This window comes from Sorex fumeus, unplaced genomic scaffold, assembly GCF_029834395.1.
Source record: "Sorex fumeus unplaced genomic scaffold, SorFum_2.1 ptg000044l, whole genome shotgun sequence".
Lineage (NCBI taxonomy): Eukaryota > Metazoa > Chordata > Mammalia > Eulipotyphla > Soricidae > Sorex > Sorex fumeus.
The window spans coordinates 50,785,263-50,802,307 of record NW_026606101.1 but is presented as its reverse complement, the minus strand read 5'-3'; the positions used below and the strand labels follow the sequence as shown (position 1 = coordinate 50,802,307).

At 44.5% G+C, this 17,045-nt stretch overlaps 1 protein-coding gene across 2 annotated transcripts in view; it reads right to left on the bottom strand.

Annotated features, from left to right (window-relative positions):
* VPS8 (VPS8 subunit of CORVET complex) overlaps positions 1–17,045 on the bottom strand; it is a 257,750-nt gene that overhangs the window by 228,653 nt on the left and 12,052 nt on the right. For both annotated transcript variants that reach the window (XM_056121586.1, XM_056121585.1), the window contains exons 2-7: positions 13,133–13,369; positions 11,804–11,872; positions 10,055–10,185; positions 7,626–7,719; positions 1,593–1,625; positions 649–703 (exon numbers count right to left, since the gene is read on the bottom strand). In XM_056121586.1, the coding sequence (XP_055977561.1) occupies positions 649–703; positions 1,593–1,625; positions 7,626–7,719; positions 10,055–10,185; positions 11,804–11,872; positions 13,133–13,285 (535 nt within the window). In that variant the 5' untranslated portion in view covers positions 13,286–13,369. The remainder of the gene's footprint in view (positions 1–648; positions 704–1,592; positions 1,626–7,625; positions 7,720–10,054; positions 10,186–11,803; positions 11,873–13,132; positions 13,370–17,045) is intronic.

The window sequence follows — 17,045 nt, the reverse complement described above, 5'->3', positions numbered from 1 at the left end:
CTGCATGAGGCCCAAGGTCAATTCCAGCACCACAAGGGTTCCTGCGCCTCATCTCTGGGTGTAGCTCCAGCACCTCTGGCTGGGGCCCCAAACCCCCCAAAATAAATAAATAAAATCGTGTGACAGATTTTAGCTTTTGGCTTAATGGAAATATAAAGATGCCAAATTAAAATTAAAAAAAATAATTAAAAAACTACGAGGAAGTAAGTAGCTATTCACTCATCTAGCAAAGAAATATGCAAAAGCCACAGATATAAAATTGTCATTCTGCAATTAAGAGTATTCCCAAGTAATCATTATACTACATTCCAGAGAATTTCTATGCCTCATATGTGAATTTATATTTTAAAAATCTCTCCGACTAATCAACGACAGACTGCCAAGATGGCAATGCCCAGTTCCTTTCAACTTTAAAGCCTTTTCATCTAGGTCTGCAGAGTCAAGAGATCTAATAAGAAATAAATTCATAAAGAAGAAAATAAGCTTGTAATCAGCAACAAAATAAAGCCGAGTCAGTAATTTTTAAGAGCTACTTTCCAAATTATTCTGCTATTTTTTCCCCTCGCAGAAATGAAGTCATACAAATGGTGATTGGAAGATTTTAGAAAACAAAAGATTTAAAATAAGGAAAGTATTTAGAAAATTTACCAAATATTAAGGCCAATCCATGCGATGTACCCACTGCTATCAAACTGGACACGGCCTGAGAACAGAAGGGAAGATTTCACAGAAGTTAATAACACATCAAGGATCTTGAAACCATCAGTTGAATTTCTGAGTCTCCTTTCCTCTAGGTACCAGATGACATACCAGCTATTCTAAATACGGAGCATTTCTTTTGGAAGGCAAAAACGGGAAATGAAACTCAGGACGTTCCCATTTCTGTGAATCCTTCTCAATTTACTCAAAAGGTAAAAGTATCAAAATAGCATATGTTCAACATTATGGGCAAAAGCATGCCACTTCGCTTCTCTTAAAGCCATTTTTAAAATACCTATATTCAGGGGTCCAGAAAGAGTAAATTGACTGTGATTCAACCCAGAGTCTCTTCCTGTGAGTGCAGGGATGAGAAATGTACTCTTCTCCAATTGACTTACAGGAGCAAAAAAGGCACCAGAAAATTTCCAATTTCAGCCATTTCTCTAATAAACGACTAATAAGCTACAGGAGAGAGCTCGAAGCAGCCAAGAGAACAGGGCGCGGGTGTGCTTTATCCTCAATTCCTGCAAATCCACAGCCCGGCCACCCGGCAGGCTGGCTGGGCAATGAATTTGAGCGCTGTGAAATGTCTTGTTTGCCGTAAAAGGATTTTACCAACGACTATTTTCCACTCCCTACAACCAAAGGGATGCTGAATTAGAGAACTAGCACACGTACTTGGGCAGAGTAGTACCTCAAACAAATACATCTGGAAAAGGCCAATTAGTATATGTTTCCCAAACAAAAACATTTAACACAAGCTTGATTATTGTGATCACTGATTATGAATGTGTTGCCATAATAATTTATGTAATAACTTCCAATATCATTTAAAAATCAAAGAAAACCCAGTCAGAGAGAAAGCTTACCTTTAAAGGATTATTTATACTTACAATTGCTGTAGGCAAGCCAGCATCTACTTTGTCCTAAGAGAAAAATGTTTTTAAAAAAGTATTTCAAAAGATGATCTCATTTTAAAAAGAAAAAAATGGCATAAGACCCGCTCATATAGTTTGATTCAAGTCAGTTTGGGTAAGAGGTGGAACCTTCACTTTCGCCCCTAAGGGAAACTAAGAAGCCCTACGCACCAGCAGAATAAAAAGTGCGTATCTTTTCCTATTTTACTAACAGGAAAAGATACTCAGGGAGGGAAGAGATTACAAATGAAAATTTTAGGGAGAGAAGGAGATAGAAGGTTCATTTTCAATAGCATGAATAAATGGTATCAAAATGAAGGAAGACAAATTCTAGAGAGGAATTCTAGAATCTTTTAAAATTTTGTTAAAATTTATTTCAATGTAGACAAAGGCCACAACTGTTGATACAATTCTAGAACTGAAATTGATTCGATAACATAGCTCCAATATTAAAATACTGGTTCCTGCAGCTGAAAAGTACAGGCCACCCTCAGGAGTGGGTCTCGCTGAGTCCCCACCCTGCCAAGGGCCCAACTCCACCACTCCACAAATACTCTCTGAAGAGACGCCAAACTGCAAATAATGTCAGGTACCCTGGTGTCCAAGCTAGAACTCTAGGGTCTTCTCAGAGTTGGGATGGATAACCTTCACCTCCTCGTCCCTCTAAAACTTCCATGCCTCTTTCCCTCACCTGCCGCCAGGCCCAGACCATAGATCCTGAAGTCTCGGGCCCTCCTGCTGAGATTCCAGAAGGCGCACACCAAATTAGATGGGGAAGTAACATGGTAGCCAACTAAACTCAACCAACAAAAACAGTAACACAGAAGGCTCAACTAGCAGCAAACCGCTTAACAACGTGTCCGAGACAACTGAGCAATCCCCTGGTGAGATATAACAATTTCCACATGAAAAAAATGATGTTTTTAGTACTTATTGATTTTAATATTGGAGTTGTGTTATCGAATCAATTTCAACTCTAGAATTGTATCAACAGTTGTGACTTTTGTCTATATTAAAATAAATTTTAACAAAATTTTAAAAGATTCTAGAGAAACCTATGCTAAAGATATCCCTCACCCAAGTAGGAGCTTCCTACTAGAAAAACAAGTCAATAACCCCTAGGCCGGGGCCAGGAGGATGGCAGGGAGGGCGGGAGCACAGGCTTTGCCTGGGTTTCGATCCCTAACATCATGTGGTTTTTCCAAGTACCTCCAGATGCAACCCTGAGCATCGGGCTAGGAATATCCTGAGTACCCCCGAGGACAGCCCCCAAAGCAAAAAACAAACAGAAGATTCTAAATAAAATCCAAGCAGGACAGTCTGTTCTTCAGCATAAGAAAACATAAGAGCTGCCCAGGAGATGGCTGAACGGGCTGGAGCATACGCTCCGCATACAGGAGGCCTGGGTCTGATCACTGCCACCACATTCCCCACTCCCGCCCCCCTCACCCCCCGCCACCCCGGACACCATCAGGAGTGACCCTTGAACACTGAACCAGGAGTCACCCTTGAGATCTGAGCTTGGAACCGCTCCTGTGCATTACCAAGTGTGACTCCTCCACTTGGCCACTGCCACAAAAAAAGAAATAAGGTGCTGGGAATTAAGTTGGGAAAAAGACTCTGGGTCAGTGGTGGAGGGAAGGGGCCATTCCATGGAGGGTGTGGTGAGGGGCTGCGTTAGCAGGAACCCCCACTGTTAGCAATATTAAAATCCACCGGTGCCTAAATTAATTTTTTTTTAAGATAAGAAAGCAGGTACTAATTCTAGCTCCTTACCAGTCAACGTGTGACTTAGGTGGGGGGGGGGGGGGCGGGGCGGGGGAACACTGCCCCTCTGAATTCTCATCTGTTCAAGGAAACAGGAAGCAATGCCCTGTTTATCTTAGACTCACCCTGAAGAGCAAACTGAATGCCAAGTCTCATGTAAGAGACTATCTGCTGCAACTGTTGCTTTAAATAGCAACAGTGGTGTACAATGACAAGCACTTAGTAGCAAAGGACTCTCACCTCTTTTTCGTGGGGGGAGGGGGCCAGGGATCAAATCCAGGGCCTTGCTGCATTCAAGGCATGTGCTCTTCCACTGAGCTACAACCCACGCCCCCACAGAACTCTCAGATGCATATTTCATGCTATTGAATTCTCAAGCTGAGAGGAAGCAAAGATTATTTCCTGGATTAAGCAAAATCAAGTTTCGAAGAGTTAAAAAAAACGTTTCGAAGAGTTTAACTGACTTGCTAGAGATTATCTGGAAGTGGCAGAATTTCCTATCCCGGACTCAGGGACCCAGGGCCCAGCCTCTTCCTCACGGTGCGTCTGCTTTTCTCTTCTCTGTCTCTTCCTGTCAGTGCATCCGATCAGTTTTACCATCTCCCAGAGGCATCCATCTATTTGTTTGTTTCTGGGGCCACGCAGTGATGCTCAGGGGTAACTCCTGGCTCTGTGCTCAGGAATCACTCCTGGCAGTGCTCAGGGGACGCTATGGGGTGTCAGGGATCGAACCCTGGTTCGGGTTTGGCCGCAAGCAAGGCAAGTGCCCTACCTACTTTTACAATTTCTCCAGCCCCAAGATCCATCTATTTTTATCCAACTCTTTTCATTGTTCTTGGATTTTTAAAAAACTTTAAAAGCTTTCTGGGACATGAGAATATGCAGAAGAACAATCAATGAGGCTGCCGTGAACAACTCAGGGACGGCCAGCTACACCGCAGCTGGTGTGGACATGTGTGAACAGCACACGGACAGGAAGGCCTGACAATGAAAATTCCAGGGAGTATTTGATATGGGGGTGATTTGTGTCCCAGATAGGAAAAAAGAATAAGACAGCATATGAAGGCCATAAATTAAAATAGAAGCTGTGTAAGGAAATCAGAAGTCAACTAACTTGAAAAGCTCCAAAGTCCACAGATGTGAGGCACACCTCAGAGATGACATAATCTCCGTACTCGAGGAGAGAGACATCTTTGGGCAGTTCTCCACAGCCCGGGCGCAGCATGACCGGCCGGGATGCCTGTGCAGATGCAGTTCCCGAGGCTGTGTTGCTGGGGCTTCCAATTCCACAGGTCTGGGATGATGCGAAGGCCTCTCTGCCTTCTCACACACAGCCCAGGACATTCTCAGAGATCTCTCAGAGTGCTCAGAGATCTCTCCTGGCAAGGCTCAGGGAACCCTAGGGAGGTGCTGGGAATTGAACCTGGGTCTGCTGCCTGTAAGGCATTTGACACCTTCTGCAAAACCACTGTGCTAAGATAGCTCTAGTATCTTAGGCGATCATTATATCTCCTATATATATATATAGGAGATATAATGATACATATATATGATACATATATATATGTATATATATATATATATATATATATATATATATATCCTAGGGCTGGAGCGATGCACAGCAGTAGGGCTCTTGCCTTGCACGCAGCCAACATGGCCGACCCGAGTTCGATTCCTCCGCCCCTCTCGGAGAGCCCAGCAAGCTACCGAGAGTATCTCGCCCGCACGGCAAAGCCTGGCAAGCTCCCCGTGACGTATTCAATATGCCAAACACAGTAACAACAAGTCTCACGATGGAGATGTTACTGGGCCCGCTCAAGCAAATTGACGAACAACCGTGATATATATAATCCTAGAACCGAATGAATGGAATATAAAATACAGTGGCACATCGTATCATTTTTGAGGATTCTGAAATCAAAGAGTGAGGCTCCCAACTCTCCGTGTTCCCTCCTCCTGAGTGCTCTCTCCACGCAAGGACTGCAAGGCCATGATGGTCCAAGATGTTGGCAGCCCAAATAACATCTCTATCCACATGGCTGAAGGCATTGCTGAGCAACTATTCAGGGGAGCTCCCAAAACGATCGCGAGCTTTACATGTTAATAAACCAACCATCACAGAAACGCACACCACTTAAATTGAGCTGGTAATCCAACATGGGGGAGGCACGGCGTGAAGACTGTCCCAGAAAAAGCCGTTTCCATCTGAGCATACCAAAGGAGCTCAGCCATGCAAGGAAATAAGAATAGAATGCAAACACTCTGGGATTTATTAGATTTTTTTTTCCTGCCTTTTCAAGAGGGAGGAGAAACCCTTTTAAATAACAGATTTATCTAATCACTGCTCAGTGTCTGAGTTTTTAGCTCAGTCTCCATTATTCAAAATATTTTTAAAACTGCACAGGTGGGTCAAATGACTGTTCTGGTTCATCTTGATTTTGAAAGGAATGAATTTCATCACCTACATAAGGATTAAATTCAGAAAACGTCATGGAAATGTAATCTTCAACAGGTGGTTCCCATTCTGGCAAGTATGAGTTACTGTCCACCTAACAGAGGAAGGACAACTGCCCCTCTCCTCCACTGCTTGACTATCTCTCTACTAAACTCCCTTCATGACACATGAGCTGGGTCAGAGTGTACCAACTGCCCAGAGATTGCCTTCTTGCTCTGTTCTGGGTTTTGTGGCATCGGCAGTACACGTCTTTCCTACATAAACCTGAAAAATGACACGCAGTTCCCGAGCCAGGATGCCACTTCTGTATCAGGTGTCTAAGCCTCAAGAAAACACACCGCTTTGATTCCTTGCTCAGATGGAATATTCGAAACACCAATTACGCTCCGTCAAAAAGAACCTGGAGACACAGCAAAGAGCTTCAACGCGCGCCTGCCACCGCCAGCCTCGTCTCCAGAATCCGACTCGCACTCTGACAAACATCAAAGCTCTTTGGCATTAATGATGCTCTAAGTCGCCTGCCAAGACAAAGACCCCAGACACGACATGTGTCACCCTCACAGATGCTGCCTCCATTCCACGGGGAACCCGACCCTCAAACTCTAAGTAAGGGCTCTTCGCTCCCTACTCGTGCTTCCCAAAAGAGGTTAGGCCACACCCTCGCCAGGAGCTGGACAGCTCTAAGGTTGTAGGGGTTTGCCAGACCCTCAGGTACAATTGGGGGCACTTTCTCCCCTTCCCATTTTTTTTCATTTTGTTTTGTTTTGGGGGACACACCCAGCTGTGCTCAGGGCTTACTCCTGGCTCTGTGCTCAGAGATCTCTCCCAGAAAGGCTCAGGGAACCCTAGGGGGTTGCTGGGAATCTAACCTGGGTCTGCTGCCTGCAAGGAAAGAGTCTTTTTGTTTGTTTGGTTTTTGCTTTTGTTTTTGTTTTTGCTTTTTGGATCACACCCAGCAATACACCGGCATTACTCCTGGCTCTGCACTCAGGAATGACTCCTGGCGGTGCTCGGGGGACCATATGGGATGCTGGGAATCGAACCCGTGTCAGCCGCGTGCAAGGCAAACGCCCTACCCGCTGTGCTATCACTCCAGCCCCAAGAGTCTTACCTATTATGTTAGCTCTCTGGTCCAGTTTGTTCCCTTAAAGGAAGAAAATAGCTATCCAGGAAGGCACTGGATGAATTTTTTTTTTTCCCCTGACAAAGGGGCAGGAGGCCAACAAAGTTTAGGAACCTCTGGTCTCGCCCAGTGACGTAAGACAAGTTAACCTCGCCTCTCAGAACGTATCTTCTCATTTGTAAAAGAGGATCTGCTTTGCCAGCTTTCAGGGTTTTTAAGAGTAAATGAAATCAAGTACATGCTAAAGACTTCCATGAATCAGGAGAAAAAACTCAGTTGCACAAAATTCTGGTCAATCATTTCCTCATGCGAAACGATAAAAACCACAAGCGCGCGTCAACCACATACGCAGGATGGCAAAGGCAACGCAAAGGGAATCCGCAGAAAGGGCCGCTGGTGCCGCTTTCAGACCTGCTGCCACATCTCATTTGAGCGCACTCAAGACTCTACACAGACCATCATTTCATGGCTGCACTAATTTCTGTGTCAAGATGTGTAGCCATGTCTTATGAGTCAAGAATAATCACACCAAACCATGAAAGCCAGATTGTATTTTTCTTGAGCCCCGGGCCAAGAGAAGTGCTGCTCTTTGTTTTATGCTCATTCCTACATCATTATGCCATTGCAGGTTATAAAGTTGGGGAGAGAACAAAATACTTACAGCTGCAGACACTATCTGGGCAGAAATTCCCTTCAAAAGCGAATGTCGCATAACTGATCCATGGAGTGAAAAAGAATCAGGTAATTTCTTCTTCCTAGGGGGAAAAAAAAGAAGAAGAAGAAGGGGTGGGGGGTGTTTAAGAATGGGGGGGGGTGCGAAATTGAAATGGCAGTGGTTCAAAGCTTTGAAAGGAAAAAAATCTGACATAAAAATAAGAAAAGCAGAAAACAATAGTGTATGTAATTGGTTAGTTCTGTTTTGCAAAGAGGTACGGAATCCAATGGGGCTACAATAAAATGCACTAAACCCTGAACCTCAGAGAAACACAATCAAAGGCCCTATCCCTTTCCCACTAACTTGAACTGTTCCCGGCCTCTCTGGGTCCAAGCAAGAGTTCAGCTACTCGGCACAGGGTCCCTGCAGAGCCCTCTCCTGCCTGCCATGTCCTTCACCTGACTGCTGGCCTTGCCCACCTTTCTCTCCCTTCTCCCCTCTAGAACCACGCTCTGATCCTTCCACCATCTCAAAGTTCTCATTCATTATTCATGTCTGATGCCCCTAATGACATGTTCAATGACCCTACTCATCATTGTACAAAAGGACAAGTCTTTGAAAATCTTATGAAATGTTACTAGCGATACCTGCCTACCTACTCAGTGTAACTGAAAGTATGCTCTGGGGACACAATAATTCATACCATCTACGGCCCTACTCTTGAGAACTTCAGAGGCAAGTTATCAGGACTAACAGTATTAAAAAAAATTTTTTTTAAGGAGCCCGCGGTTCAAGGCTAGGACCCAAGAAGGCATTGCTATTAGGTCCTACCATGCCGGGGACTCTCTGGGCCTACCCTGCAGTGCTCAGAGCCTTGGGGGCCACATCCAGCAGTGCTCAGGGAACCGTGTGGTGCCAGGGATGGAATCAGGGTCAGCCGCGTGTAAGGCATGTTCCCTTACTAACCCTGCACTATCACTCCAGGCGCTAACAAGTGATTCTTAAATGTTAGACAAGAAACGTGAGGGGAAAAAACCACAGAAATCCCAGAGCTAGCGCAGGTGGTAAGGCACTTGCCTTGCATGCAGCAATACCGGTTCAGACCCTGGGACCATGTGTGATCCCCGAGCACCACCATCAGTGAGCACCCCTGAGCAGACAGCCAAGAGTGAGCTCTGAGCACTGCAAGGCATGGCACAAGCCCTGTGCCCTCCACCGATAAAATAACAGAGAACAGAGAGTGGAGTAGAATTGTGGGTTGGGAGTAGGGAAAAGTCAGTCGGGCCAGAAACTCCCACACGTTCCATTCCGAGGAAGTGCTGGAAATCTAATAATGCACAGTAACTGCTGCTAACAATATTGTGTTACGTATTTGGAAGTTACTAAGAAAACGCATCTTTTTTTTTTCTTTCCACTTTTGGGTTTTACCTAGCAGTGCTCAGGGGACTATGCAATGCCAGGGACTAAACTCAGGGCCCCCAATATTTCAGAAAGTCTGAAGCACACACTTCAGACATTTAAGATACACTGCAGTATATCTTAAATGTCCTCACAACATGAAAATATAATAACTATGTGAGGTAACGAAGGGTTAACTAGTCCTATTTTGATAGTCATGTTACTATTCACAATGAATCAAAAAATTGTATGTGAACCTTAAACCTATACAATATTATAAGTCAATTCTATCCCAATAAAGCTGAGAAACTTTAAGTTATATACCTGTAGGACACAGTGAGGAACAGGTTAACAGACCCAGCAGTGGCCTCTAAACCGTAAGAATTGTCAACCTGGAGATGACAGCCCTGATAATGGCAAAATTTAAGAAGAGAGGAAAAATCCACAGACAACTTTATCAACATTAAAGTTACACATGAATCCAATAAAGTATTTACATTATGCTTCCTTCACTTCTCTTTCCTTTTCATGTTCTCTCCAGGAATTTGGAAGGTGAAAAGCAGCCAAAATGAAGGTATTTAGGGTTAGAAGTCCTTTTCCCAAATCTTTAATCATCTCGGTGCCGCTCCTCTGAACCCCTTCCAAGGGAATGAAAGCATGCTGGGGCTGACCCTCGGAGAATGAGGGGAGGCCGGAGTGGGGGGCTCAAGGAACAGGGGTGGCAAGGAAGCCCAGCTCCAAGCTCCCCCCCACCACACTAGCCCAGGTTCTGTCTGTGTTCCCACCATGGGCTCTCTGGGAGCTTGACTGTTGCAGATTCCCACGGGGGATGCAAAGACAGTGGACATGATGCCCACCTTTTCATCATCACCGCGACTGGGTCAAAATCTTTACTGTGGAATAACATTACTCCCACCTAAGGGGACCTTCTAATTCTCATGCAGGGCTTCAGCAGACCAAACTGCACTGCAAGGCATTTGTATTTTAAGCGCTCAAATATACCAACCAGAGGCAGTGGGATTTCAACGAATTCTTACCTTTTTAGGTTGGCCCTGTCACCGCTATCTGAGCTTGCCACCGATGAAGTGTCATAGGAATGAGAATCAATAGTATCTATGTTTAATAATGTAGGATCCTCGAGAACAAAGGACTCATCTTCATCATCAGTCTACATTGGAAGAAGAGGGATCAATAAATGCAGAACTCCAAATACTCTGTACGTCAGAGCAACAATCAAGGATTTCTTCAAAACACACAGGTTTGACCAGAGAAGCATAATACGGAATTAAATTCCAACTTCAAAAAGGCATCTCTTGCTACAAAGAATTCACTCCCAAAATTCCTAACTTGTTGCAGAGAAAAAAAACAAGTCACACAGATTTTTGTGGGCTGCAGCCTATTTCTTAGACTCCAACCCTGTACAGACATTTCACATGCGAACTCATGCTACTGAGACGCAAACCAAGAACACCCGGCTATAAATAAGAGACCAGGAGGAATATGGCAAGCCAGCAGATGAAAGGCATTCTGGGGAGAAAACAGCACAAGCAAACACTGTGATTCCAAAGTGGGGATGCTGCCTGGGACAAGGGAACCAGTCCGTAGTGTCCGGCGCAGGAATCAGTGACGGCTCAGGGGTAGAGCATTTGCTCTGCAGACCCGGAGGCCACGAGCTCCACTTCCAGCCTCACTCACACATGCTGGCCCCACTGCCTGGGGTCCCGAGCCACAACCAAGTATGCAGCTCTTTGGAGCACAGCGACAGCATGTGCAAACCCCAGCAAGCCCCAGGGCCGGGTATGCGAGTGGCACCATCATCAAGCGTGAGACCCCTGGCTATGGGAACAGCAGCAACAAAGAGAAGGGGGACGGGAGATTTAAAAAAATTTTTTTTAATTTATTTTGTATTGAATGGCCATCAGATATACAGTTACAAAGTTGTTCACGACTGTTTCAGTCATACAGTGCTCCAACACCCATCCATTCACCAGAGCACACTTCCCACCACCAATATCCCCAGTTTCCCTCCATCCTGCCAGGCCTCACTCCAACCCCACAGCCTGCCTCTACAATCCTCTTCTCTCATTCTTTCTCTCTCTCTTTCCCTCTTTCCCTCTTTCCCTCTCTCTCTCTCTCTCTCTCTCTCTCTCGCTGTCTCTCCCTTCCTCCCTCCCTCTCTCTATCCCTCTCTCCTCTCTCCCTGCTATCCCTCTCTTCTCTCTTCTCTCTCTCCCTCCCTCTCTCTCTCCTCTCCAAACTTCAAAAAAAAATTTTATTAATATGACTGCAGCTTATTAGTAGGAGTTGGACATAATCCCAGAAAGTTTAGCTGGAATGCAAATTGTCCAAGGCTTTATATTCCATTTTCCTGGCTGACAATACAGTCCTGTTGATCTCATACACCGCTGTACCCTAAAACCTAGTACAAAGCCTGACACATTATCATTACTCACTTAATTAGTGTATTATACAGAGAGCAGTGGGAAAGTCACTGAGGAGGTTTGTTTTGTTTTGTTTAAACTTTTGGGCCACACCCAGCAGTGCTTAGGGGCTATTCCTGGCTCAGTGCTCAGGAGACCATGCAGTGGCGGGGATCAAACCCGGGGCCTCTGGCATGCAAAGCAGAGACTCAGCACCTGGAGCTCTTTCTCTCTGACACTGTCGCAACTGACTGGCGACTCCTCTCCTGGAGACTGCAGATCTAGGCACACACACTGCAACGAATCTATCAACTATTTATAATATGTGATGCCCTAAAAGGACAGAGGTCAGTAAAACATACTCACCTCATTCAGTATGCTTTCCAGTGTTGGAGGCGTGTCAACTTGAGGGATATCAAACTCCTTGTCATCAATCTAAAAAGATAGAAAGAAAGTTAATACCACACCAAGAGGTTTTGCCCCCTTATGACCAGAGGAGTCTTTCAACTGAAAAGAATCATTATGAATTAAAAGACAAAACTTATCACCAAACTAAGAGTCGGGTCAAAAGGCAATCAAATTGGGTTTAGCGGGTAGGGCGTTTGCCTTGCACGTGGCCGACCTGGGTTCGAGTCCTGCATCCCTGTCAGAGAGACCCGCAAGCTACCAAGAGTATCTCGCCCTCATGGCAGAGCCTGGCAAGCTCCCTGTGGCATATCTGATATGCCAAACACAGTAACAACAAGTCTCACAATGGAGACGTTACTGGTGCCCACTTGAGCAAATCGATGAACCATGGGAGGACAATGCTACAGTGCTATATATTTAGTGATTACAGAGGAAAAATATGCAGTAACTGTGCCACTGAGACAGTTCCTTCCAGAAAGAGTCAGTTGAAGGACTCTGGCATTTTCTTTGCCCCCCACCCCCACCCCATATTTGATTTGGGGCCACACCCATTGGTGCTCAGGGCTTCCTCCTGGCTCTGCACTCAGGAATCTCTCGTGGCAGGCTCAGGGAACCATATGCAGTACCAAGAATAGAACCCAGGTCAGCCACACGCACGGCAAGTGCCTGACCTGCTTTACGATCTCTCTGGCCTGGCAACCACCTTCTTAAACGTGATAAAAAGGTATGTCTTATGATATGCTCTAACTAAGTGTAGACATGTTCCTAACATACAAAGAAAGAATGTTGTATTTCTAACTTATTTCATAAACTACAAGGATAAAACAATTAAACAATTTGTTGTTAAATATTTTCATGGTTTCCCCACATGGCAAGTTTCTTTTCTCTTCTACTTTCCAATAAACTTTTCTCTTTTCTAAAAAAAGGGAAATATTTTTATAGTGATAAAATCATATTTATATCATATCAATTGGGCAAAAAATATCACTGCATAATATCTCAAAACCAACCACCAGTTCTACAAGCTCAAGAAGTCTGTGAACATAGATGCACTTCCGTTTCTTCCTCTATAAAATGGGTTTTCAGAGTGTTGGGAAGCTCAAATGAGAATTCAGATTGATTTGAAATTGTGCTGAATTATACAAATGGGAGCTTAAACTATCCCTAAAACTATAGGCTGTTATTAATCCATGAAAACATTACAGAGTGTCTGTGAGTCATAAATAAAATACACTCTACTGATACCCTGGTTAAGCATCATTCGCTTGATTAAAGTAGAATTTTTACCAGGTCATTTTTGAACTCCAGTTCCTTGTCCAGATCTATGTAAGAGAATTTCGAAAGTGAAGCTTCTAGATTGAAAGACTTATTCAGTTCTTCTTCAGCAGTCTTGGCACCGAAGCTCTGGTCCAAATTTTCATGGTCTGATTCACTTTCCATATTTACTTTTAATAACTGTATTTAGCTAATCCCAGCAAGCTTTCGTTCTGTTTGGTTTTTGGCCTTAGATGAGGATGCTGATCTCTTTTCAAAAAAAGAAAAAACAACATGTATCATTTAGATTTCCTCCGGGACATTTCAGAGACTCATTTGGCCAGCCTTCTATGGAAACTCATTCTTTGTTCGATCAACGATTACAAGCAAAAGGTAATCAACACCTGGGCACCGCGAAGAAATAGGAGCAGGTTCCTGTGAAAGCACAAAGGAGGTCGAACTCGGGGGTCTGGGACTGACCCACCAGGCAGTCACAGGCTGGTCACCGTCCTAGGCTAGAGAGAAGCCCAGTCACTGGACTCAACACCAGGAAGATTCACTAGGTGCAGAGGATGAATGGAACCGACGCGGCAACGAACCCCATCTTCACGGTCTGGAGCTGCCTGGCTCCTCCAAGATGAGCACAGAGACCAGCTTTGTTGATGGCAGGTAGACAGATTCAGAAGCCAGAGAGTTCTCAGCCATGGAGGATGCAGAATGGGAGCCTATTCCTTAATACTACACAGCAAAGCTAAGGGTGCAGCTCTACTTGAGGAAATGATGCCTGGATAAAGTAATTCCACAGATGACAAGAGAGATCTAGAAAGCGAGTCACAGAGAAACACGACCTTTTCACAGACAACTGAAATACTAAAAAAAGAAAAATGTAGATTGGGGGGCTTGGGGTTATGTTCTTTGGTAGAAGGGTTCCCCAAATGGTGCTCAGGGAGCCGCGGCAGGAGGTAATTCCTGGTAATTAATTCTCAGCCAACTGGTTCAGGTAGATCAACATAAATGGGGATACAGCACTACAAGGGCCTCTCTGAGTGCTGCAGGGCTCAGGGTTTCCCAGGCCACCCCCAGTGGTGCTCGGGACCCCCAGGACTAGACCTAGTAGCTACTCTGGATACTGTGTGGTGCCAGGAAGCACAGTGGGTTTGGGCTTTCCACAGCCCTTGTAATTCACACTTCAGGATGAGACAATGCCACATCAAAACAATCTAGTTTACTTGTAAAATTATCTTTTCTAGAAAACTCGGGAAAAAGTTAGGAAACGAATAACATTTTCTATGGTAGTAGGCTACAAGTGAACCAACTATTTTTTTTAAATTTTTATTAGTGAAACACCATAAGGTACAGTTGTAGACTTACAAATTTTTGTGCTTGAGTTTCAGTTATACAATGATCGGGTAACCATCCCTCCACCAGTGCCCACTCTCCACCACCACTGAACCCAGTATCCCTCCCACCCCCCATCCCCCCAGAACCAACTATTTAAAAAAAAAAAAGTCAATTACTTGGTTCTGTTTAAAATAAACAAAACTATGAAGACACGAATAATACCACTGACAGATGATAATGAAGACACAGACATTCTGAACCTAGCTTCTTAAAACTGTGGGTCACAGCCCCATGTGGAGGGGTCACAAATGTTGTTTTCATATGAATCTGTGACTTCTTATCAGTGATTGACCTGCATGCCTATTTCATATGCCCAAGACCATGTATAAATTTTTCAGGTGAAAGAGGTGGCGAATGGAAAACACTTAAGAATCCCTGTTCTAGACTAAGATATTTTTACAGAGCCCAATAGCTAGCAAGGGAAAGGAGCTTTTTCAAAATATCTCCTATCTTGAAAGGGCATAACCACCACCAACAACCGCTCCAATCCCTCACCACAGTGAACTCTTATCTTACCCTTGAGGCCTAGATTAGACAGAAGAAAAAAAGAAGTCTAACAACCACAGAGCTATTTTGAAAAACCTAATTAGGGGTAGGAGGGCACAGTGCCAGGGATCGAACCCAGGGTCCCACACATGCAAAGCAAGCACTCTACTCAATCACTCTACATCAGGGTCCAAGAAAGAATGTTCTTAAGTGGTGTGAGAATTAGCTATTCTTGTTATTAAATAATTTGCCCATACTTTTGTATGGTTTTATAAAATAGGGCTCTTTCTTTTAAGTACCCCTTGTTTTACTTCCTCTAATGCTTGGTTTCTAGCATATTAAGAGAACTAATATTCACAATGTGTCAGACATATAGACTCAAGAAGACTGACTTTTCAAGAGCTGAAACCAAGTTTTCTAGCTAGTACATTTGGGTTATTACCAAATACAGGCTCATTTCCTTCGTATTACAGAAGACAAATTTTTGTTTTTGCGTCACACCCAGCAGTGCTCAGGGGTTACTCCTGGCTCTGCACTCAGGAAATCACCCCTGAGTGCTCAGGGAACCATCTGGAATGCTGGAGATCAAACCTAGGTAGGCTGTGTGCAAAGCAAATGTCCTCCCCACTGTACTATCACTCTGGTCCCTACAGAAGAGAGATTCTAAGGCTCTGAAATACCAACACGAGCTTACCAAATGTTCCTGAAAGACCACTGTTGAGGGAACTCTGTATCTAGCAAATCTAAAAGGATCTTCTCACCTCAGGTATACTAAATGTACTGCTCCTTTTACAATGAGCAAACTGTAGTAGCAATATTAGCTTTTAATAGGATCATGACAAATTACTTCTTAATAAAGTTCATTCTGGTTTGTACCGCTCAGCAAAAATGATTCCAATTAGTCAAGGTATGTTTGCAAACATGTACAATCTAATTCACATTCAATGGTTCCAAAGGACTGTTATTAATAGACTTACACACTTAAAAAAAAAAGAAAGGAAGAAAGGAAGAAAAAGAAAGAAAGAAAGAAAGAAAGAAAGAAAGAAAGAAAGAAAGAAAGAAAAATTCATCTATCTAAATGTTTATGAATCTAAAATATCTCATTCTTCACTTCTGTCTTTCCAAAATAATGGGTAGGAAAATGATTTTTCTAGGGGAGGGTTCTAGCAGTGCTCAGAAAACCCTAGAGCTCTGCCCAGTGGTGCTCAGGGACCACACCGGGGCTCCTGCAAGCAAGGCCTCGACTTCAACACTTTGAATTCTCTCTCCAAACCCAGGAAAATAAGTTTTTCTGGCTTTTATTTACTTATTTGGTTTGGGGCCACACCCAGCAGTGCTCAGAGCACATTCCCGCATATTCCTGATGATGTGCTCAGGATACCATGTGGGGTGTAGGGGACTGAACCCCGGCTGGTCATGTGCAAGGCAAGCTCCTTTCCCACTGTCCTGTCTGTCCAGTCCCTCTGAGCTCTTTCTACATCTTTTCTGTGGAGTAAGTAAGAGACTCTCAGAACACCGATTCCACACTGAAGAAGTTTCAGGTGATCAAGCACAGCCTGAAACAAAAGCATCGCCCGACCATCTCCAGCTGTAACTCCACTGAGGTGTTACTGGTGTGAAGTGGTGACAGCGGAAAAGGAACATAAGACTCAGAAACAAGTTAAAATCAGATGGGAGTTGTGGGGGTGGGGGGAGGGTCGAGGGGGTTAGCAGCTCAGCAATGGAGTACCCGCCTCACAGCAGCAAGACCTCAAGCCAGACTCCAGCACCACTTCACAGGCCGACTAGGGTCCCGGCAGCATCACTGCTCTTGGGATCGCCACACTAACCACTCAAGAGTGCCACCATGGGCATGCACCTAAACCAACTGCATAAAAAAATAAAACCAGGGCCGAGGAGACAGTACAACAGGCAGGGCACCTGCCTTGCACGCGACTAACCCCAGTTCGATCCCCAGCACCCTAAGTGATCCTCCAAGCTCTGTCAAAAGTCATCTGGAGAGCCAGGAGTAAGCCCAGAACACTGCCTGATGTGGGAAAAACAAAATGAGGAGGAGGAA